Below are 26,238 nucleotides of genomic sequence, written 5' to 3' on the forward strand. Positions count from 1 at the left end.
TGAGAGAAAAATTGAAAAACATTACTTTATCAATAATCGCTTTAAAGAATTTTTCTGATTGAAAATTTCTCAGTAATTCTTCCATATTAAAAAAAAGTCTTTAAAAATTTATCTGAATTAAAAAAGAAATCTTAAATAACTCTCCAACTTGAAATCTGTAACTTTATTTTAAGTAAATAAAAATAAATAAATTAAAAAAATTTTTAAACATCAAATGGAAAATCGAAACAATCCTAAAAATTTATTAAAATCGAAATTCATTATGATAAAGTTTAATCTATTAAATATTTTTTTTTAATAATCTGTTCACAAATTACCTTATCATAGTTGCCTGTGCACACATACTAGGAAAAAGTTTGGGAGATAAGTAACAAAATGTGTGCAAAAAGCTTTACTATCTGTTTTTGTAATCAAAATCTCTATATCAAAACAAAAACTTCAATCGTTTATCAAAATAAAATCAGCAGATATATCGCCAAATGTGTTGCTAGTTGGCGCCAATTCACTTCCACATTTGTCTCCACGCTGTCTTGGTAGACCGTGCGCATCTTTTTTTCCTCAGTACAGAATATCCCTTGCTCATGGAACGATACGGAGGATTTATCTTGCGCCTCTCTTTCTCTAAACAGTGATCAACAAACGATTTAGATGCCCCTGAAAAAGGTTAGTGCGTCATTAGTGCCAATGGGAGATGTATTTTTCTCATGCATAATAGTAGATTAATCGAAAAATAGCAGAATGGATTATTGTTATATGTTTTTATAGTTCGTGTGAAAAAAATTTGACATATGTTGTGTTCTAACCGGTGCCACCGACAAAAAAACAAACAAATTATTTGTTAAGATATTAATCAGGTAAGGTTGATAATTTTATTTGAATGTTATCGCTTGGTGCACGATTATGCATGTGACAACTTTGTTTTGGAATGGATTTCTCGATTTTCAGTTTTTATAAAGCATGATTGTTCGTAAGTAAAAGTTCGTGTGCATCAATATATTTATTATTTTGGCATTGTTCTTATATTATTTAAGTTTTAAGCATTAAATATTAGCTAAAAAGTTTAGTTAATTTTACTTCAAAAATATCGTTTGACTTTTATTTTTTTATAAAATTTCAAACAATTTTTTTTCCAACAGTTCGAATTTCTGGCTTCTGATGTATATTTTAAGTTTTTTATCGCTCAAATATATTAAAAATTTTAGATTCTTATGTTGTTTTTATTGCGATTATTTTGTTCTTTTATCATTATTATAAATCATTTTTATTTTGTTACTGTCGTGACATTTTTATTTCTTCTTGATTCCATAAATTATCTTGTTTTCTTTAATATTAATATAATTGTTTTTGCTACTTTTGACTACATTTTAGATAAATGCTTTTGTAAATTTCAAATATATATTTACTCTTTTTATTAACACATAAATATAATCCGAAAATAGGAGCATACTAATATTGATGATTATGTCACAATCTCATGACAGCATACATAAAAGCAATATTCCTTTAAAAAAATTAATTTAGAACTCTAAGTTTTGTTTTTAAAGTATTTCTCAAACACGAAAAATCTAAGAATTATGGAGCTAAACCTTTAAAAATAGCTTAAAACCGTTAAAGTATAAAACCAATAAAACCTCAGTTAATCGGTGTTATGAATAAACATTAAATTATAAAATTTTATTTAATTAAAAATTGTTTAGCGGCTTTTATGATCAAAATTATAAGTCAATGATAATGAAAACTAGCAAACATTGTAGGTTAAAGTATTAAATTCAATTTTCTATAGTCAAATTTATCATTCAATAAAAATATAAGTAGGAGAAAATAAAAAGCATGTAGTAAAAAATAAATATAAGTTGCTAAACACGTAGTGTGGTGGACAGAAGCTCATATTGTTTTTCACAACTTATTTCAACTTTAAAAGCAGCTTATGTGTAAAAAAGATGCATAAATATTTTTAAAGAAGCATATGAAAACTATTCTGTTTTGAAAATATAGGAATGTTTTGAGAGAAGATAATTTTTAATTAATTTTTATTGTAATTAAATTAAAATATCAATATACTGTCTGAAGCACCCAACTGAAGATTCGTGAAAATAAAGAAATTATACTATGCCAGTTGCACAGAAAATGCAATTGAGCCAATAGAATATAGGTAATAAAAAATATGATGGATGTTTTTGCTCTCAAATTAATTATTAAATTATCAAATTAATAGACGTAATAATAATGAATAATATCATTAATTCAAATATAAATATCAAATTAATAGACGACGAAAATAACTAAATTAGAATAAGCAACGCAATAAATATTTATTCAATATTATAATTGTTTTTAAAATATGTTTTGTCTGATAATGTAATACTTAAAATTAAAACTACCTGAAGATTTTTGTGAATAATATTTTAACAAAAGAAAGATTTAACTGTTCACCTGCATTTGTTGATTTAATATTTCTTAATGTCAAATAAAAAAAGTGTAAATATGACGTGGGATTCTTACTATTTATTTACACACTTGAAATTTACCTTTTGATGATTTTGATTTCATAGAATACTTGGTGAAAAATATTTCGGGCAAAATTACCTTACTATATATTGTAATGACATTCTGGTAAAATAAGCCATAATTCTGGTTATAACACCAAGATAAAAGGTATTTAAACCATACATTTGATAATTTTCCCATTCATATGGTAAGGGTTTACCAGAATTCTGGTTTCCGAAATTATTGTTCTTTTACCATGCATTTAGTAAATAATACAAAACTGGAACGTCAATTTAATCGAATAAATGGTTTTTATAGCAAGCTTTGAGGTATTATGATAATTATACCAAATTTTATTACATTTACCAAATTTTATCACATACTATTGAAACCATTATTTCATGCTAACTCTTCATCAAAACGCTTTGATAAAAATTAGTGAGAATTTTTTTTTTCTCAAAGAGATAATTATTTCTCAACAAATTTTACCATAATTTGTTACTTTTGGCTATACTTTTTGTTTCCTGATTGTGAAATAAATTAATAAAATCTTAAATTACAGACTATCACAGTAAATAAATTAATATAGGACTCTTTTTAAGTAGTTATTACTTTATTTTTAGATCATTCCGTTCATTAAATGGACAAAACAAGAACTAGGGTGAACTATGATGAACGAAAGTTTATTGAAAATAACAGTAAAAATTAAATTTTATATCAGAATAGCCCGAACGATCGTTTTTACCTCGAATGGCATTTAAAATGGGGTGAAACAATTGCCTAAATAAAGGTAATTAGAACTAATAGGGGGTACATTTTTTAATGGATCATCTAATATTTTTCATACATTGGATATATAATACAAAACATGGATTACAACATTTTAATTTACTCCACATTCAACAGGTTGTTATGAAATATTTTTCATAAACCATGTGCTAAACTTATGAAAAAATATTTTTAAAATGATGCACTATGATTTTCACAAAAAATATCCTTTCTTTATAATTGTTTTAAAAAATTTTATTTATCATTTTACATATAGAAGTTACTATTCCCTGTTTCTATATTCTGGTGGGTGACATCATCGATTTTACAAAAATTCTTATTTCAGAAATACACTATTAAAATTAAACATTGTCTTTGTAGAACATTAAATTGTACCCACATGAGAAACAAAACAATTTGAAAAAAAGTATTTATTTTCATTAACTAAACAAGACAGTTTGCCAAGCTTAACTTTTATTCCATCAAAAGATGTTGGTATTTAAGGTGACTTAGGATTCTATATCTAGCTTCTTTTTTTTTTTAAAATTTAGTTCCTTCTAAAATTTTTCAAGCTGAGAAAAATTGCATTTTTTTTTCCTTCAATTTTTATAAAAATATTTATGACGAGTATTATTTGAACATTTATCTGTAAGTTGTTAAAATCGTTTATATAAATCTCTATAAAAATTTCATGTTAGTATAACAATAGCTTTTGAGAAATCGTACTTATTATTTTTACAAATTTTTAATTTCTTAAATTGTTAAAAAATATTAAAAATGCGATAATTTACAAGATGTCAGATTCTTCCCTTCAAAAAATTATTTTTAGGTAGAATTTTAGGATTGATTTGATTTTTGATAGATGTTGTAGTAAGTTTAAATATCATGTGTTTATGCGTAATTTTAAGAATTCTAAAACCTTGTATTAGGGATTTTTCCTTCAAAATTCTATAAAATTTATTATAATTTCACTGACACTAAAAGAAATATAATTCACGAAATGCGTAGAAGTTGACAACTACTGTTATGTTGTGTGTAGTGTTATGTTATACTGTTATCGTAATAAAGATATGAAAGCATAGTTGGGAAGCAGCACTACACGACATCTTATTATAGAAAACGCTAATACGTACGTATGTATGTATCAATAAAACCGATGACATTTCTTTTCTCGCGCTGGCAACAGTTTTCATTTTTAATTGATTGGATTCGGCACGCAAGAGAACGTAGTGAGCAACCAGATAACAATAACCAGAGTGAGCATTATCAGGTTGTTCAATTCAGATCCATGCACTAAAAACATGACAATATTTAATTTAAACTCAATTCGGAATTAATTAATTAATTGAAGTGAGAATACTTTAAAAGGCCGCTGTTGAATTGATATTTTTCTACTGAAAGCTACCTTAACGTCTAAAAAACGTTTAAGTGTTTGTATTGAATGCATTGAATTTTTTTATATTTCGCGTTTATTTATGCATTGAATTTTCACGCTTTAAAATGCAGAATATTAGTGAAGCAATATTTGATAATTTATTTTGCTAATATGTTTCTTATTTAGCTAATGTTTTGATTTTTTCACCATGTACAATCTAAAAAGCTAATATACTTTTTTGAAAGCCAATAAGAACATTGGTAGAATTCTTCTACATAAGTACAATACTATGTCTTTGATGATAAAATACTATGTCTTTGATGATAAAATACCATGTCTTTGATGATAATATATTATGTCTTTGTGCTAGAACATTGTGTTCATTGGCGAGCGAGCGCAGCGAGCCATGGTTCACGGCGCGAACCACATAGGATTGCGTAGCAATTCTCGGGGGTTGGCGAGCGTTAGCGAGCAGGGGGCGGAGCCTCCTAGTTTATTAAAATAACCTAAAGAAAAAGGAAATCGTTTTAAAATCTAGCGTCAATATTTGTATCCAATATTTATATCGTATATCATCCTTCTTTGGTACTTATGTGAACCAGTGTTTGGGTTCTCAACATCTTAACTTTTAGGATAACAAAACTCACTTAAAACCTCACTAAGGTGTAGATTTTGATAAAATTTCATTATTATTTTTTAATATTTTGTGATGTTCCCTACTTGCAATACGAGAAGAGAACAGAATATGCCTAACCATGTAATTTAAATGGATACCTGTTGGATTTAATTGGATACCTGTAAACGACGTCACGCGTGTGTGTCGAACCTGATTGGGCTCTGAATCGACAAATACCAAGATTCATCTACGATGACGTTACTTACAAGTATCCAAATGTATACAATATATGCTCCCAATATTTTGTTCAGGACTTGGCCACCAACGATCTTTGAATGCCAAGATTCGGGAGGGCTGTGGAAAGGTGTGGTTCCCTTAATATTAATTTAAATTTTTTGCGCAATTCGCTATATCTCGAGAACTTTTTAAGCGAATCGTAAAATTTTTGCACACAATTATAATTATAATTTTTAAAATACAAGTTAAAGCATTTGCTTTTTACCTTTTTCTATTATAACAGTAATGGTCTCCAAAGGTGTGAGAAAAAAAACTTGTTTCTTTTTTAAGTATATGTATTTTAAAGTGGAAATGGACACTCAATTTTTGAAGAAATGATATATTACTTTACGACTTAATTTAGAACTTAATTCGTGTTACTTTTATCAACAGTGTGGGAAATAATTCTTTATTTGTTAGAATTCGCATGCATTTCACGAAATGACGTCATGAAAACGGAGGGAAAGACCAACACAGCAATCGAAATAATTTTATCGATTGCGTGTTAATTTAAAATTTAGTAGTTGCCTAAGTGACAAGCGACGTTTGGAAAAAATATTACATTCGTGCCTTTCGTCCTGTCAAGAGAAATGAAACTTTTCCATTATAAAAAGTGTCTAGGATTTTTAACTGTGTTTTAACGTTAAGAAAATTATTATGTTTTAGGAAAACTGCTTGATTTATATTTACAAGTAGTCATTTACATATTTTTATTATAAAGTATCTTATATAAATTTAATGTATTTAAATGAGTTAACATTATATCTTTTGAATGAAACACATTTATTAATTCAATACGCTATAAAATAAAAAAAAAACACAGAAGAAATAAATGGATTGAGTCACTGTTAGATCTCTAAGTTCATGTCAGCAACAACAGAAATGAGTTTATATAGTATGATAAATAATTTTAAAAAAGTCACACATGAAGTTAAATACAAAAGAGTTTAGAAAATTTTAATGTAACTCAAAGTTTCAAGAGTGGCGAGCAAAAGATCAGAAAATTTATATTTTTAGTTTTTTTTTTTTTTTTTTTTTTTTTTTTTTTTTTTTGTAGTTTCATTTTTGCTTGGATAAGATTATATTTTTTAAAAAAAAGACATATTCGAAACAATCTACGGCTATTAAAAGTTAATTCAACGATAAAAATAACATAAATATACCTCAAAATTTAGCTGAACGTACAGATTTTAAGGAACTTAATCTAAGAATATTTTGGGGAAGCGAAATGCATTTAATGTGTACATTGCATCTTTGAAATATATGTATTCGATTGCAGTATTTTCGGTAGATGTTCAGCATAACCAATTAGAATCATGTTCAAATAATATAATCCTTGAAACAAACTACCTTCAAATATTTTTTTATGGGAAAAAAATTAATCATAAAAAATTGCAAAGATTTGTATTTTGCGAGGACTTTCGAAAATTGACAAATACTTCTGATATTTAATTTACGGGCTTATAATTTGAAATCCTAAACCGGGCCCTGTGATGGATTCTAAAGGATCAAAATTTTGAATGAATACATTGGACATCTTAATTAAAATTGTGTTTTCCAGAATCTCTTTCTGCATGGATGTATTTTAATCATTTAACAAAGTAAAAAAAGAAAAAGGAGGACGCAAAAAGTGACCGGTTGTTTATTTAATTTCAGTCTCCCCTTTAAATTGTTGACACGCCACGTTGCGAGTGGTTATTTTCACATCTAGCAAGCCCTGTGTCTGGTTCAAAGCAAGTTAAATCAGTCATAAAATCTCTAAAATATAACTATGAAAAATGATATTCGTAAAAAAGATAAAGGTTGTATAGAATTCATATGATAAAATATTTTCAAAATTAAATCGAAAAAATTAAAAACAATTTTTTTTTTTAAATTAGTCAAGCTATTTGTATTTTGAATTTCAGCACGGAGTAAATTAAAGCACTTTGGCGATAAATAATGAAACACGAAAAATTTCACGAAAAATGTTCTTATGCTAGTTGTGTCCTTTTTGTTACAAGCGTTTAGGTTTTTAAAAAACTATACAGTGCGAAAAAAAACGGACCACCCGGAATAATTTTTGATCTAATGATCCGAGTTTCACGTTCTAGAACCTCATACTTCCAGGCTAATTTCAAATACATCATTACTCACTTCGCTTGATTATTTTCAGACAATTTGAAAAAAGTTCAGAGAGATGCAGGCTTAATCGTAAGTAGACATATTAAAAGTTTATTGCACTAAGTCTAAACAACTTCTGTCTTATTCAGTATTTTTTTGCGAATTCTCTAATTAGCTTGAAGGACTCACGGTCGATCAAGGGATTCGCCTTTCAATGAGGTGACATAGATCTGAATCCAAGCGATGGCTGACACTGACCACACTACTGGCATAAAATATGTTCTCTGCATCATAGGGGTCATGAGTTGGAATACCCCTGCTGTCGGACTAACCGAGGAAAGCTTTCGTAGTTTTCCTCTCCTTGTAACGCAAATGCGGGTCAGTTCCAATAAAATTCTCCGTTAACGCTAGCTTGTATCAAAGCTTGATCCAGGTGTTTAGTTGTCCACTGGGTTGAGTTCAAGATGACTAAGCTACGGAACGGATGAATTGAATATTAATAGTCGTAAACCTAAAAATGGTTCGGTTGTTTAACACGGGCAATTAAAATCTAAAGGATTATAAGCTGATTGTAATAAGCTTAAATATAACCAGATGGGTTAGAAAATACTTAAAATTTTTCCAATTAAGTATAACGCATTTAAAAACGATGTAGACATTTGTAAAAAGCCGGATATTTCAATTACCTTACAACATGAATAAAGCTAGGAATTTTTTTTTTAATAATTTTTATATCTACCTGATCTGTAATTAATTTATTCAATGTCAATGTGTTAAAAATGAAATAAAAAAATATTTACAGAATATTCTTTTTTTTTATTACCATTTCTGCGAACTAGGAAATTTAATATCACGGACATTGAAGTAACCATCAAGTCGATTGTTTCTAGGTCGGCACAGGTCACCTTGCGATTGGCTAATGTCAACGGATATGGAGATCGGTTTTCGTGAGAACTTAGGCTATTGTTTTCATTATCATCGCCCGTTTTATGCCGTTTTTTGTTCTCTATAAACTGTGTGGTGAATTCCCAAACATGGATCCATCATTTATTTACCTTCCTTTTTTTTCGCCAAATAAGAAGATTACGTGTGATTAATTCACATCCTGTTTTACATGGACTAAAATACAAAAGTTGTGGAATAATGATGAGGCGTACACCTGGCGAGATATTCAGAAATTCAAGACTATTTGAATAAATGTAATTAAATCTTTAGAAGAATTCGAGCACCTTTAATGAAAAGTAATTATTTAATTACTTTAGAAATTGAAAATTTATTTGAAGAACTTTAAAATATTTATTGGAAGTAATTTGAATATTTATTTGAAGTACTTAAAATATTTATTTGAAGAAACTTCTTAAGAAATTTAAAAAAAATATCAACGAAATAATAGAATTAAAACTAATATTTTCTTAATTAAAGTTACTGTTAATAAAAGTTACTGTTAATAAATCATACTGTTTTTATTATGTTTAAGAATTTAATTTCGTTAAAAAAAACACGAATGTTCATAGCTTTGTGAATCACGGAGTTTAAAATCAAACGAATACTTTCTCTTGATTTAATTTAAAATCTTTAATCAATTCTTTAAGAATATCATTCATTTATTTTAATATTTAACTAATAATCTGGAGAAAACCTGCAAAAGTGCAAGAAAAATCTATTTTTCGCCCGAAGAAAAAAATTCTGGTAAAATTTCTTTATCGTATGGTACTAACATTTCTAATTTTAAAAAAAAAAAAAAAAAAAAAAAAAAAAAAAAAAAAAAACATTATTCTGGTAATAAAAACTAAAATATAGATTGTTTGAAGCCTCCATTTAATAATTTTTCCTTTCATATAGGAACGATTAAATAAAAATTCTGGTTTCTTAAAATTATAGTTCATATCACCACACATTTAGCAAAAAATACAAAAATGAAAAATAAATTTAACTGAGTAAAGGGTTGTTATGCTATGCTCTAAGGTATTATGATAAAATTACCAAATTTCGACACGTATTATAAAATTATACTTCATTGTTAATTTTGCTGAAATCATTACCTAAGTGCTTCTGTAGAAATTACAAAGCTTTTTGTTGTTCCCGTATAGCCATAAACGCGGTACATTTTACCATATTCTTGTAGTTTTGATCTTATGCTTTTCTCTTAGTTCGTTTTCAGTTTCTTACAATAAAATAAATTTTAAATTTTGTTTTAAAACAGTGTATCACATCGATTTAAGAAACAAAAAATTTAAATTACAGCTATATTAAAATAATTGTAAATATAATATACGGTAAGTAAATAAACTAATGTTTTGCAATAAAATAAATTTTAAATTTTGTTTTAAAACAGTGTATCACATTGATTTACGAAGCAAAACAATTAAATTACAGAAATAATAAAATAATTGTAAATATAATTATACGGTAAATAAGGATAGGTTTGTTAATCGATAAAATATATTTAAAAAAATTGTAAATGTCAATTCGGTTTTATCCTTTGGCTACCTACCTCCTGACAATAAAATCGTTTTCATACTCTACCTGATTAATATTCTATAAGATCAAGTACTTATGAAATTTATTGCAATATAAAAAGTTTGTTGTCATGCAATTATGAATGATAAATACGTAAGCAAAAATAAGAGTATTTTTAATTAGTAGCAATAGTAAGAAGAATATATGTCATGAAAGCATAAATCCTATTTCCTAGTCAACAAAACTATTTAGTTTATTTGCATAGTTCAATGTTATCTTCTTAATCAATTTATTAGATCATTTAAATCAGATTTCGTTGTATACTGAAGTAATTAGAGCTCATTAGATGAAACCATTTAAAAACCTCAAGGAACAAACGCGCCAACTTTGGCGCATCAACCCCAAACAATTTACAACTCAATCAACAAAATTATTATTCAGTGATTTTTCTCAATGATGTGCACGAATCGTTGTTAGGAAATGAAAATTTCTTTTTTTTTCACGACGATGCACGTTTGGCTACGAAAATGGACGGTTCATCATCCTGTTATGAGGCCAAAACTTCTGAAGAGTTTTGGCTATTTCTCTCTGATGGCTTGGCGCCTGTTTGTTGTCGATCAAATAATGCCTGAAGGTGTCTTTTTGTTCGCTAATGAGATGAATCTAATAACTCATCTTTGAACTTGTGGTTATTTTTTCACGATTTTCCTCTTTAGTTGAATGAATGCTCGAGTAATGAGAATACGTTTTCGCGAATCTTGAAAGAATGTTCATAATATTCAAACTATCATTCTTAATCTGTTCAAATCTCGTGTCCGGCATACCAGGCACTAACTTTAAAAATATACAATCATAATCACGATCGTTTTTGTTTTAAAGAAAATTTTTTGCTTTACTACTTCATTATTATATTCTGAATTGTAATTTCGTGTTTGCTTGATTAGCGATGACATAAGGATTCATGGTTGAATTGTTTTTCGTTCATCACCTTATACAGTTTCATGACATTTTGTTTACTTTTATCTTTCTCGAGTTTACAAGTAATAAAGGCGCGAAATATATATATATATATATATATATATATATATATATATATATATATATATATATATATATATATATATATATATATATATATATATATATATATATATATATATATATATATATATATATATTCGTGGTATTTTCCATAAAAGTATCCGGATATTACTTAATGTTTCATAAAAATTAAATAAAAATTTTTTTAAATATTGATACAGAGTTGCGATATCACACCTATGTACCAAAGAAAAAACTCTTATCTTAAAGTTTCAACTAAAAAAAGGAATTTAACATCATTAATCCTTTTTTACCGATATTTCTTCCTTCCATATGTGCACCATGCACCGACATCAATCATATCATATAACTCATATCTCATACTCATATAATATTATGCACCAGCGGTACCTTTTTCCTACAATAATATATATCAGTGATACCTTTACTTTTAGGAATTTTTTTTGAATGGAACATTTTTCTACGATATTATATATTGGCGGAACATTTTTTTTTCTTTTTGCAAAATTAGTCCTGCAATTTTATAGATGGATTACACTATTTCTTTCAATATTTTAAATGTAAGACATCAATATACGATATTGTAATTAGTTAGTAATACTTTTATTGCGATATCTCGTATTGAACGTGAACTTTAAATTATCATCTTGTTATTCTAATACATAAAGTCCTCTTCTATAAATGTCTGTACTGAAGTAAGTTAAGTTTTAAGTTTAGTAACAGTTATTTGTTCTTTCTCTTGGTTGTCTCTTGCATCGAAATAGCAAGTTTTCAAGTTTAGTAATAATTACTTGTTCTTTATCTTGGTTGTCTGTACCAAAATTAACGATTTTCACGTTTAACCATTTGGCGTAAAATGTTTATTAAGCATATTTTTCCTTATTTTGTATTAATTTAAGTCAAAATAACTGAAAAAGCTGTTAAAATATAATATTTACTATTTTAATAATTTAGGGTTATAATATACAGCATGAAACAACATTTGTTTTTTTCTATTCTAAAGGATAACATCTTCCAGACACGGCTCACATCCAAGGAATGATGTTTTCAATTTGCACCATCACTTACTCTCAGTTATTTAGATTTAATAGAAACAGTTATTCATCAATGAATTTTTTTTAATTTACAAAATTAGTTTTTGAAAATTGTTTGAATATGAATGAAAAAATTGTTTTTTTCAAACTACTTTTAATTTAGATTTTATATCTTAGTAGAAATATAATTCGATCATTTAAGAGATTATTTTAGTAACTATGTTAGACTGTTTACCAAATATATTTTTGCTTTTAATAAGAGCGGCAGAAAATATATATAAAAGGGGCACCGATGTATCCCATCTGCGTTAATAAGAGTTGGTTATCTTGGCTGTCTGTACCGAAGTAACAAATTTTCTAGTTTTGTAACAGTTGCTCTTTTGTAATACCCAGAAATTACTTTTTGTAATAAATTGAGCTTATTAATTAGTGTCGTCAATATTTTCATTCTCATACATAAAAAAATTAAATAAAATATTTTTATTTCGCTTAATTTAGCAGTCAATTATTAAAAATGATAAATGATTTCCACTTTATTAAATATAAAAAGAAAATAAACTATGCATACTCTTAAAAAAGAATAGTTTATTAGATATAGAGTTTAAAACAAAGCATTCCTTATTATTAAAACCCTTACTATATTTTTAATTTTATATAAAACTAACATCATTTATTTATACAAACAAATCTACATCAAACGCGTGTTCAGCTGATTAGAATATTTGATAAGAATATCAAAAATAAAGATATCAAACGATTGTGTGCTTTTAGGTCATTTGCGTGTAAGAGTTTGCACTTCAGGAGAATTAATTCTCACGTTTACCATCTTCGAACTTTTTTATCACCGGAAAAAAAGTCTAATAATAAGAGAGGAGACCAAAGACGTTTTCTTTTACGTCTAAAAATAAGCGAAAACATCGTGCCTAACTTTCTTTACTTACATCTAAATAGCCTCATATTCTCCGGTGTGAGAATGTCCGGATGATAAAGAACTATATTTCTACGCGAATTCATATTGCATCACGCACCAGCGCTTTCACTTTAGTAAGTGACCCGGTTCTTGAAGAATTCTTCGAAAATTAGAAATCGTATTCGATGCGTGTCTTATCGCTTATAGAATGTTTTCTCGGACCAACGGCCTGATATTTAGTTCATATTACTTTCATACCATAAATGTTTCAGATTGATTTTAGAGTGGACATTTGATTCAAGTGTCCAGGATATCCTGATAAAGCTTATTTTTTCTATCTTTCGGTGTATCAACTTCAGATTTCTTTTTTTCTTTCTGGCGATATCTGTAACTAATGGCTTATTCATTATCTCCTCAAAGAATGAGTTTTTCTATTTGACATGATTGGTTCTAAACGAGTTATTAAAGATAAGGTTTTTTTCCCTTCCATCAAATTAGTAATTAGGTCTCAGTTTAGTGCGAACAAAAAAGATTCTTTATTGTGGGCCATTCCAACTCATTTCATTAAGCTGATAACTTTTTTTTAGAACATAATAGTTTGAAATAGTCGAGAATTAATAAAATGCATTTCTCTCTTTAAAAGAATTTGTTTTATATTGTTATTATTTGATGAAATAAACTTGCTCGTTTAAATGAAATAGGACACGCTCCTGTAACTTGAGTAGAATAGAATCGAATCTAAAATTGCCTAAGGTAGGGAAATGTACTTGGGCACTTGCACTCAAAGAAGAAGACAACCCATACCCAGGCACATAGCCTATGACGTCTGCACCAGCTAATCTTTATCAGCTATAAGGAGTATTGAAGTTGAGCTAAGTTTCCCTATATAACTTAAAATTTTAATGAACATTAAGTTAATTAAATACACGGCCGTGTAACGCATCGAATTTGTAGAAATATCTGCTTCTAGTCTACTTATTTTACTTAACTTAGATTTATTAATTGTTTATGTATTTTATTGTAACCATGATCTATTTTTGTTTTGTGTACTTCCATGATTGTTCGTTTTGTGTACTACCATTTTGTTTGTTTTGTGTTCGTTTTGTGCACTACCATGATCTATTTTTGTTTTGTGCAACTTCGATGCACAATAAGTTTGTTTATGTTCTACATGGTTTCGTGCCTGTCTTTCTGTTAAGTTTTAGTGTAATTATATAGAGGTAGAATTAGAATCTTTGTGAAAGGATCATTGCGAAAGAATGTAGGTTGTGTCACTTATGAGAATTGGTACTTGGCTTACTTGAAATAAAATGGAAACAACAGTTGCTTACGTAAACAAATGCCACATTTCAACAACCCATCATGATCGAGATACCTTACACTACGTCACTTTCAGCTATCCCATTTCACTACATATTTCTGAACTCTGGGTTCTAGTTACTAGAGATGAAAGTTGAGAAATACGGCCCTTATCTGAATAAAAAGTATGGTTGAACTATATCCCCACATATTTCAAATCCATCAAAAAATAATTTGTAAACTTTAATCTGATTTTTGTTAGTTGCGAATGTAAGATGCCTGATTTCCAAACGTATATTCTAAATTATTTGAAAGTTTCAACTAAATTATTATAAGTTATATAGACTTAGGCACAAAATAAATGAAAAATTCATAACATTAAATTTCCTAATGAAGATAATATATTCTTTATTCTACGTATGAATCAATCAAAACAACGTGAATAAAGCTCAAATAAAAACACACCCAACTGTACTTCAATAGTTTCGATTCTGTAAACAAGAACCTTCCTCAGTGTTGAAAAACAAAATGTGTTTCACTGAGGTCAAAATGTTTTCGACACTGAGAAAGGTTTTTGTTTATAGAACCGAAAATGTTATATGTTTATTTTTATGACTTTGTGCTTTATAAACGTTTCGTTTTTTTTCCCCGCTTGATTCGTAATTCTAAATTAATTTAATTTTAAATTAATTTAATTTTAAATATCTGAATCACTTCATTAAGCTGCTCATCTATATATTACTTATATGTGACTCAAAAATCGAGTGAAGAGCATAACTCTAAATGAGTTCTATTTTATAATTCATCACATTTCGATATTGTTCTTCTACACTGCTTATGGCATATATTATAGGCACAAAATAGATGGAAAAATTAATAAACTTTCTCAAAATTGTCAGCGTATAGAATCGAATTGTATTATGCAATGAAAGTAGGATTAAAAAAAATATTAGCTAATAAACGCATATAAGTCATTGAAACGTTACATTCATGTATAAGAGATGATATAATGAATATAAGAGAAACAATAATGAATGCAAGTCGACAAAGTAATTTATCTGGAGAAAATTTATGATCAAGCCAAAGGTGTATAAAAATATAAATATTAAACAATAACAGTATAAATGTGACTTAAGTTCATGAACTTACCAAAATGTGTATTGTCCCAATGATATGTATATAGAGTTTTTTTCGAAATATAATAATGATTAGTGAAAAAGCTTTTGTTTATTTTGAAATCAAGTTTTTAAAATTCATTTTGCTTTGCTTAGTTTGTTTAAAATATTTGTTTCCAAAAACAAATATTTTATTAGATCACGACATTCTTGAGAATTTAACGATAAATAATCTGAAATGCAGTTAAACTTTGTATGAGACAAATTGAATACTGGTTTGTAGTAAGTTCGATAAATAAATTTAACTTTGCGGAAATCTAATTTGGCAGTGTTTTTTTTTTTCTAAAAATTCCTTTTTGGGAAGAAAAATGTATTGATAATTATTAGCTGAAGAAAAAAATTGTGCACGTTATCGTCATGCGCTGGAGGGTATTTAAATACAAAAAAGAAAAAATCAATATATTAAGCGAGGGGATGTCTTTCTTGTAAGTAACTAAAGTTAAATTTAAGAAGTGGTTATTTTTTGGTACCTGGTGATTTTAAGTAAAAGTTGTGCAATAAAGTATAATATCCATGTTATTTTCATTTGAAGTGTAGCAGGGTATCCTACTATTTATTGAGTGTTACATTTTGATGAAATTATTTAAGCACGCCACGTGATTTAAAGATAAATATATAATCATTCTGATTAGCTATGTCACATGCACAAAACAATAGTAAGTAGAAATCAGAGTACAGATAGTATGGACGAAAAATCTTTTTTGTTTTCTTGCGTTAAACGTAGAAAAAAATAAATAAAAATTTTCTTTCCATTCTGAGTTCTCAGAGAAAGTGTATTGTTCTATTGTTACAGAAAAAACCTTATTCACTGAATCAAGATAAATACACACGATTTGCTAGACAAGTTTGAGTTGGTAACAAATAAATAATTTTTTTTTTTTTTGTACAGTTTGTTTTTACATTAGGTCTCAAATGATTTTTCATACGAGTTCAAAAGGTTATTCGCGTGACTATAACTCGGTTTTGAAGTTAGTGTTAGTGGACATTTTAAAACTAAACTATTTAAAACGGTTTTAATGTTCACAACTGTGGTTGAACAGCCGATGCAATTTTAGGTTTACGACTACTAATGTTCAACAGCCTTGTAATTTTGAACACAATCCAGGAGACAAAGGAACTCCTAGAGAATTTTATCTTTGAGGAGGTCTTTTTCATGGAACTAACTCGCATTTGCGTTACATGGGGAGGAAAACCACAAAACTTCTCACATTTAGCCTGACGGCAAGGGGACTCTAACGAGTGATCTGTCTATCACTGAGGATATTTTATGTCAGCACTGTGGTCGGTGCGAGCCGAGAGCGAAATTGGTATCTACCCGCCATCCCTGGGATTCATACCCGGGTACATCATTGGGAGGCGAGCGCTCTATCCCCTGAGCCACCTCGATTTAAACTCGGCTTTAATTTCATTTTTTATTTCATAACTGTCAATGAACAGCCGACCCAATTTTGGGTTTACAACTACTAGTGTTCAACTCCGTAGTCTTGTAATTTTGATCCCAATCCAGAAGACAAGGGAGCTTCTGGATCAGTACTTACAGAGGTATTGATTTGTTATGGGAACTTGGGGGACTTTGCGACCCAGACAGATTTAACGTGCACCAGTCTCCATTTAATGACACACGGGGGTTCTTCAGCTGGCTTTTATTTTATAATTTTAAAACCGTCGTTGAACATCCGCCCCAATTTGATGGGTTTACAACCACTAATGATCAACTCCATAGGCTTGTAATTTTGAACCCAATCCTGAAGACAAGGGAACTCCTGCATCGAGTAGTGGAAGAAATTTGCCTTCGTGAAGGACTTTTTTTGATGGAGCTAACCCACACTTGCGTTTCTTGGAGAGGAAGACCACGATAACCTCCCACCGTTAGCCGGACAACAAGAGGAGTTTAACCCATGATCCGACTACCACTGAGTATATTGCACGTCAGCACTGTGGTCGGTGCAAGCCGGATGCGGAATTCACATCGATTGGGATTTGAACCCGGTTCGCCTCATTGGAAGGCGAACGCTCCATCCCCTGAGCCATCGCGGCTCTTCAGCTTGTTTTACAAAAAAACTCAGAAATTCGTTTATTTATTTATTTAACCTGCATTTTTTTTATTGCTAAATTTATGTAGTTTATGAGAAGGCTCTGTCCACCAACCCTCGTGGTTGCTTCTCTTTCATCATTATTTTCTACTTCTTAAAAAGTCAATAAAAAAGATCATTTTGTTTATAAAATATACAAATATTATAACCTTATGTAAGCACATTTGGCTAATATATTGATCGTAAAAAACAAATGGATATCTGGATTGGAAAAAATAATGAGGTACACTAGAACAAAATATTTAATCTTAGGAATACAGAATATGCGACACTATAAGAAGTAATAAATTCGAGATAATATTATTTGTTAATACTTTATAATGATAACCTTAAGTCATTAAACAGTTAAAATTGTAGACAGTTTTTATCTCTGTAATTGCATTATCTATCTAATTTTATTTTAGAATGCAATAATCTATTTTTATGTCAATCCTGACAAATAGTTTATCTCATTGTCGTTGCCCACGGAGAAAAATAACTGATAAAATAACGACATTTCTGGCAAAAAGAAACTATAATTCAGGTTTATTAAACCAAACTATACGGTATTACAGTATTAATAAAACAAACTATACAATACGGTCCGTTCACATAGCGACGGTTTAACGGAACTTTTGGTTTTTAGGAACTGCTTTGGGGTATCATAATAAAATTACTAAATTTTTCCACTTTCGGCTAATTTTATCGCATAATATGAAACAATATAATATTGATATTTAGTCTAAATCATTACCAAAGTGCTTCTGTAAAAATTACAAATATTTTTGGTTTTTCCATAGAGCCAGAAACACTTAAATTTAACCGAAAAAGATAGATTTGGCCTTACTTTTTTTCAGTGCATTATTAAACTTGATAATTACTTGCCTTATATATATTTACAAATAATCCAAATTATTTCTTTTGTTACAATAGATCTTGAAATCTAATTAGCAGAACATAAACGCATTTAGTTTTGTCAAATATCTTCTGTCTTACATATTTCTTGCATGGATATTTAAAATACTTAATGTATCTTTTTTTCGTTATGACAGATTTTAAAATGTAACCGATACATTTCATTTTAGTTAAATACCTCGGACGGAGCAAATAATATAAATTACTTCATTCTATAAATATTTACAAGCATTAATGTTTTCCATTTTTTTTGTTGTTATATCATATCTTAAAATCTAAATAATACTTAATTAACGCATTTAATTTTAGTCAAGTACATCGCATCAAAGAATCTATATTAGTTTCTTCTGCAGTTATTTTCAAATATTTAACGTACTTTAATTCTTTTTTTACCACTGTTCGCAAAATCTAATAAACACTTTATGAAAGGTATATAGTATGCTCCGTTTATTTAAACAACATTGTTAGAATTCTCTGTGATATAACGGATTACGAGTTTACGTAATGAGCAACGCTATTAACTCCCCCGGTTAATATGCAGCGATTTCCTTATCAAACAGATTCAGGTACCGACGAATCACGTAGAGGGATTTCACGGTGTTCCTCTTAACATCATATTCTGAACTTTGAAGCGAACCTGCAGAATTGCATGCCGGGATATTTCATCTAATGTATGAATTCATATGGGATAATATCTCTAGTACTCAAACAAAGGTTGTGTAATTAATCAATTTATATTTTTAGGAAGTACTTAAAGTTCATGATGGCACGCAATTATTGATATCTTACAGCTTGGGGCAAATTTAAATGCTTGTACGATTTTGATCATTTTTCTTTCTTTAAAACCACGAAAACAGTTCTAAAATAGATTAGTAATATATTTTCAGAAATCATTTATATAACTTATTCAAGGCCCGCGCTAAGGATTTCAAATTACTAGCCAGTAAATTTGCCAAACATCAAAAGTATTCGCCAAATGCAAATCTTAAAATATCTTTATCAGGGGTCTGTCCAGACATTTTGTGAAAGGTCTGTTTTTCGTGAAATTGTGAAAAAACTACTCACATTCTTTCAACCAGGGTCCGCTTTTATGAATTTGCGCAAATAGGGTCCGTTATTGCAAAAAAAAAAATTTTTTTCAAGGAATTTTTAAATTGTAAAGACATACAAGATTATGCTCAACACTGTAAAATTATAATTAAAAAAATTTAATTTTAAAAAATAACCAACAATTGCTGCTTCTTAATTAGAGATGCAACATACAAATATTTGGTATTTAACCTATAATGCTGAACGCAGAATATTAATTTCGGACGAATAATGGAAGAATCGTCTGCCGAAGACAAAACTTAATTCGTTTACATCCATCTTTCTTATTTTCTGCCCTGGAAAGGGTTTATTCGATTAATAAAATAATAATGATGATAAACAAATTTGTGAAGGGTCCGATTAAAAGAAAAATCATTTTGTGAAGGGTCCGTTTTTAAGTTAAAATATTTTGTGAAGGGTCCGTTTTTATGAAAAGATATTTTGTGAAGGGTCCGTTAACGGACCCAAATTTCCTCTAAACAGATCCCTGTTTATGCTAATTTTTTCCCCCATAGAACACTATTTTACGGTAATTTGTTTCAGGCTTATATTATTTGGTCCCAAAATTGGTTATGCGGTCCATCTACCGAAAATTACTGTAATCGAATAAAAAAATACTGATCTTTTTAGAAAAATTCATTCTGACGTAATTTTTATTTTTTTCCAGTGGAAAAAATTATTCGCCAAAACACAATTTTATTCGCCAAATTTACGATTTTATCGCATTTGGCGAGGTGGTGAATGGGTAGCGTGGGCCCTGCTTTTTAAATCCATGCAGGAGCCTAAAAGGAGCCAGCAACTCGAAAATGTTCCATTTACAATTAGAAAAGGAAAAAAAAATTAACATTTAATAACACATTGGGCTGTTATAAGGACCGTGGTGACCAGGCACCCGAGTTTAGTTTAGAAAATACTTGTATCCGTGCTTTTACTTTAAAACGATTTAAAACATGAAATGAGTTTCGGTATTAAATTTACAATGCATTGACGGTTTATATTCATATAGAATGTCCCGTAATCACCACTCTTAATGTATCACCACTCTTAATGTATACTTTTAGAATCCTTGATTAAAAACGAAAAAAAATTACACTATGGGGTAGCAAATTCATACGTTATTGAAGAACAAACAAAAGCTAATGAATTACTGCACGAATCTAACCTATTCTAAAATCTAATGAATTACTATTGAGAGAGATGGATGCAAAAATATTAAAAACTGATACCAGATTCTTTAAACTGAAAGTTATTTCTTATTACCCCTTTTCAAGTTTTCTCAACAATTTAGCAGGTTTTAATATTTTTATTACCGTCTTCATAAATTCTGATTCGTTTGATTTGGATAATGTGTTTGCTTATTCCTTTATTTTAATTTGCAACCCTTAATAACCTTCATTTTGCTTGCGTAATTTTTTGATTCTAACTTCATTTATGATGAGAATTCTAATAATATATATATTAAAAGCGGTGATTGCAGGACATCTTTAATACATATATTGAGTGGTATTTGTTATTTTCTTCCTGTATTTGCTTTTGAATCTTTTCAAAACAACAAAAACAGATCGGAGAGGACATGGAAATAATATTACCATAAGAAGCTGGAAACGAGAACATAAAATCGTTATGTTTTTATAGATTTCTAAAAATTGAATATCTATGTCCTCTAGAAGAATTCATTTTGTAATGCAATAGGTTTTTATTGCATACATATTCTTATATGTAAAGAATCTAACACGATTCGATTTTCCCGAAAGGCAATATGTACGTCACTTCCCTTTTTGTAGATAACTCTATATGACGTAAATAAAGAACGTTTCCTGAGAACGTCTTTTGCATCTTTTTCTCCTATGTTTATTTATCAATTTTAGTAAGGAATGTTCGCGATAAGACAAAAATAACTGCTTATTATGTGTCGTGAATGAAAACGTATCTTCCATCCGTAACACGAGATGAATAGTTCGAGATTGTGCCAGATATCGCAATTATCGTCTGTTGCGATATATTGACCATCACTTTTTTTCCCCTTGAAATATAGCGAGTATTTGTTTCACATTCTTTCGTCCAAAATTTATCTTTTTTATCTACGCTCTCATATTCTTTCATTTTATCAAGGTCAAAACTTTATTCAAAGGTCTCGTAAAAGTTAATAGAACGAAAAATAGACGTTGCTAAAGGCTTCCATAATAAGTAAATAAACATTTTCATTTTTATTGTTAGGCACGATGTATTTTACTCTATACAATTTCTTTATTGAACCAAACTAAGCTGGAGCCGAAATTTTGTTGAATAAAATACTTGTTTAACAGTCTATTTTATTTTATAACCGTCGTTGAACAGCCGACCCAATTTCATGGGTTTACGACTACTTACGTTCAACTTCGTAGCCTTGTAATTTTGAACCAATCCAGAAGACAAGGAAACTCCTGGATCAGTACCCCCAGAGGTATTGATTTGTTGTGGGAACATGGAGGACTTTGAGACTCGCCAGATTTAACGTGCATCAGTCACCATTTACTACACGGGGAGTCTTCGGCCGGCGAGGATCGAACCCACGACCTCTTGGACTTGGGCCCAGTGCCCTACCGACCAGGCTATCCCGGCCCCTTTGTTTAACAGTTTAGTGGGATTAGTCTTCGTATATTATTATTTTTTTAAAAGGTTATGACATTGTCATAGAATACCAACTACGAAATAAAAATCTAACGCACTGCTTTCCAAAAAAAAAAAAAAAAAAAAAAAAAAAAACGAATTACCCACTACTGGGCATTAAAGCAGGACGAAGTATCGTGAAATACCAATATTTTAACGTCATAGTAATGATATTTTATTAAGTTTTCTCGCGATACATCACGAATAACGTATTTTACGATAAATATCGAATATACGACGATAATGGATAAGAAAATATTGAGTTTATTAACTTCAATAGTAATTATCGATTATGATGTTATCGCGAGTTGATAAATCTCATTCAGGCGGCGAAAATAATGACCAGTGTAAAATAATTAAATTGGAATAAAATTCACAATGCATCGTGAATCATCGCTATTTTTGCTTTAAAATTCCAATATCGTCTAAGACAACTGGGTAGTTAGAATTAAATTTATGACGTGGAATTTATGTTGAACATTAAAAGAGATATGATGGATTTTTTCACGAAATGTTCGAATAGACAATAGTATTTTGCATTTATTTTAACGTCAGACATTGAACATATCGTTCTTCGCCGGTGCCGGAAGTGTTTTGCGATACCTGGTGAGCACCTTGTGACCGAAGTAACATTACTCAAGCCATGCTACCACAAATACCCGTTCATAGGGTGGACACAACAGAGGACATATACAACAGAGGACAACACACAGAAAGAAACATCCCTACCCTGAGCAGGATTCGAACCCGCAGTCATCGGCTTCGCAATCAGGCACGCTAAACGCTCGACCACCTAGCCGGCATTTATTTTTACAAAATTATGAGTTTGGTTTTCACAATACAGAAATAATATCTTTCACAAAAATCGTCGTCATGATAATTCTTATATCAGATCAGAGATCGTCGGATGTAATGATTCTAAAGCTATGCAAAGTTATTTGTATTAGCAAAAAACAATGAGTCGTTGATAAAATTGTTAATCTTAAAAATATTTAGGTTATTTTTTTAAAGACACTATATATTTCATTATAATACATTGTTGATACAATTTATGAAAGCTCTTACGAGGGATTATTGATTAAATTTCTGGAATTCAATTAATGATCGTTATTAAATTTGACTGTAAACTTGTTTGACCTTTTAAAAATTCGACTGACTGCTTTGTGCAAATTTACGGTCAAATTTGTAGACATTAAATTTGACAGTAAATTTATATGATCTTTGAAAAAATTACTTACAATGAGTAATAAATAAAACAGAGTGAATAACTTTGATATAAGATCTTCAAACATTTCTGTACAAGGAAATCTTATAACACTAAGCTTTTTATTATTATTTCTATTATTATTATTATATTTTGCCATCCAGATGACACATTTTCGAAAATTGTTTTTAAAAAAAATATTTAAGAATGCAGGAACTGAATGACATTTGTTTTTATATTTAAAACAAAAATTTAATGTGGTTTGTTAAATAGAAGCGCTGTAAAATCCCCTGCTTCTATTTAAATTCTAAGTAAAAAAATTCAGCTGCAGGATTTCCTTATTGCCTTCCATTTTAATTGAATAAAAAATATTCTTATGCTTACTCTAACGATGGGAAAATTCGTTAAAAAAAGGAAGAAACTCGAACTGTTAAGGCCACTTTTCTTTAAAGAAAGCAGTTTTCTGATTATCTTCAGATTTATGCACCCGACCCACCACAAAATGGCCTTTTAGATAAACCCTCCAAGTCACGAAACTCTATCGATCCAAACCACAAGCGTACCATTCCACGGGAGGAGTTTAGCTGTCTTCTCGTTTGTTGGATCAGCTTGAAGAACTACTAATTATCCGAAGGCGATTAATTTCCCTCGCGGGCAACTTTTGCATGGATGGAAATGTTCCAAAAATTCTTCCATCCAACCTGAAATTCAGTTTAAAAACTCCATGGCTCTAAATGCCAAGATATATTGCCTACAAATTCGAAATAGCCATCAACAACTGCTGCTACTGACACTGAACATTCTGAAGTGATTTAATGGAATGGTGGATAAATATTCATGAAACTTTAGACCCATCCCCAGGGAGGATTAACTGAGAATTTAATCTTCCTGTAGGCAGATATATCTTTGAAGGTGTCATTTCTGTCCCTTTTGCTCTCGTGCCTTGACCGAACTTTAAGTGTTTCGATATAGCAGAGTGAGGGAGTTGAAGGCTGTTTGATTTATAATCTCATTCGTCATCTTGAACAGAGACATTATCTCCATTCTAACTAGGTTGATATATTATATTCGGGGCTTTAATTAACATATTTTACGACTGAAAGCCTCTACCAAAACTGATATAAATTGTTTTGTTACCCAAATATGCTTAGCTTTAATTGGATTTGCTTTTTCTTGTCTAATTTCTCTCACAATTTAGTAATTATCGAGATTTTGTTCCAACGTTAAAGATACTTGAGTGGTTTAGTTGCATTTCAAGCTAAAATATCGTTCACGAAAATACTAAGATATTCATTTTTAGTACGCTATCGAACTAAGTGCAAAGCAGACCACCTTTTCCCTGCGATATCTGTCTTACTATTGTGAGGAATGAGCTTTCGATTCGATGGCTCAACGACACCGAAAACGACCTCAAAGTCCTAAAACTTAAGAACTGGAGGGGAGTTGCCATGGACAGAGGGAGCTGGAGAAGGCGTGCTGTTGAGGCAGCCAAGGCCTGCAAAGGGCTGTTGCGCTCCTGAAGAAGAAGAAGAGCTTTCGATTAGGCCAACCTTATTCGACTATCAAAAGGTACCTCAAATTTGATTCGGGTTAGCATGTCTTCTATACTAATGAATTGACGTTTAATAATTGTAGTGGTAGCTACGCCACACTATTCTGCAACTTATTCGAAGGGTTTCGCTAATTCTATCTCGATTCTTCTAAATGCTTATTACTATCCATCTCATGATAAGACTCACTTCGCATAAGAAGAACTTGTTGGACTCTACAGACTTGTTCAGCACTGGTATTGGTTATGCCTAATTTCTTACTTCTACTCTACACTAACGTAAAGCTATCCGGTAAGCAACACAGCAAACAATCAGTATTAATTTTCAGTTTCTAACTCTCTTCCTACGGAAGTAGATTTTTCCATATCTCTTGCAGGTGGGGAAATTTTGGAAATGCATTTCTTAAACTTAAACTGTATAAAACATCTGGTCACCTGAGGCCTCTTGCGGCCCTTTTCCCATTCATCTTTAGCTGAATCTTTGTGGTGCTTCGATGAGGTTGTGGAATGCAAATGAAGTAATGGAGTATTCATGAGGATCATTGAGGTTCTGACTGTGTAATTATATTCAGTAGGGTTATAAGACTATATTGTAAAAGTATGAAAGTTAGCTAAGATGATATAATGAAAATGAGGTTATGTTTATGCTTTTGATGGAAATGCATTTCTACATTTTGTCTGAAACAGATACTGTAGACAAAATTAGTTTTCAATTGGTAGTTACGAATTTCACACAATTCAGACTCGAAAACAACATCAGCGTAGGAAATACCAGACCATCGCCCTATAGCTTAAAAAAATGTAAGGAATGTAAGACAATGGCCTTTTTACCTAAAAATGCAACAGTGTAAGGAATAAGATCCATTCTTTTCATTTCTCCACCTACAGAGACACTGAATCATCCACTCCCATAAATATTTAGAATAGAAGGGTGCTGCACTCTTCTTGTTTTGAAATCTCGGAAACGAAAATTTTGCTATTGCATTGCTGTTTATGCACCCTGAATTTTACTTACAGTTTACTTGCGGGGAAGGATATTTTTTAGCTATCCTCATTCTTCACGCTTCGAAGGTCAATTCGAATAATATTGGTATAAGCTTAGTCCGTGTGTAAGAAAGAAAATCGTTTCGAGAACTTGTTGATCTGCTTAAAGCTATAGACCAGTGGTCGGCAAACTAATTAGTCAAAGAGCCAA

At 29.8% G+C, this 26,238-nt stretch overlaps 1 protein-coding gene across 4 annotated transcripts in view; it reads left to right on the forward strand.

The window, feature by feature from the left end:
* The first annotated feature begins 516 nt into the window (after window positions 1-516).
* LOC107439224 (SAM and SH3 domain-containing protein 1) overlaps window positions 517-26,238 on the forward strand; it is a 147,924-nt gene continuing 122,202 nt past the window's right edge. For 2 of the 4 annotated variants that reach the window (XM_043044429.3, XM_043044430.3), the window contains exon 1: window positions 517-663. In XM_043044429.3, coding sequence (XP_042900363.2) covers window positions 649-663 — 15 coding nt within the window. In that variant the 5' untranslated portion in view covers window positions 517-648. Of the gene's footprint in view, window positions 855-26,238 lie in introns of all 4 variants that reach the window. The other 2 variants (XM_071177059.2, XM_071177061.2) reach the window with 1 other exon arrangement.

The sequence above is a fragment of the Parasteatoda tepidariorum genome, chromosome 2 (genome assembly GCF_982258835.1).
Source record: "Parasteatoda tepidariorum strain Cologne lab strain chromosome 2, Ptep-v5.0, whole genome shotgun sequence".
NCBI lineage: Eukaryota > Metazoa > Arthropoda > Arachnida > Araneae > Theridiidae > Parasteatoda > Parasteatoda tepidariorum.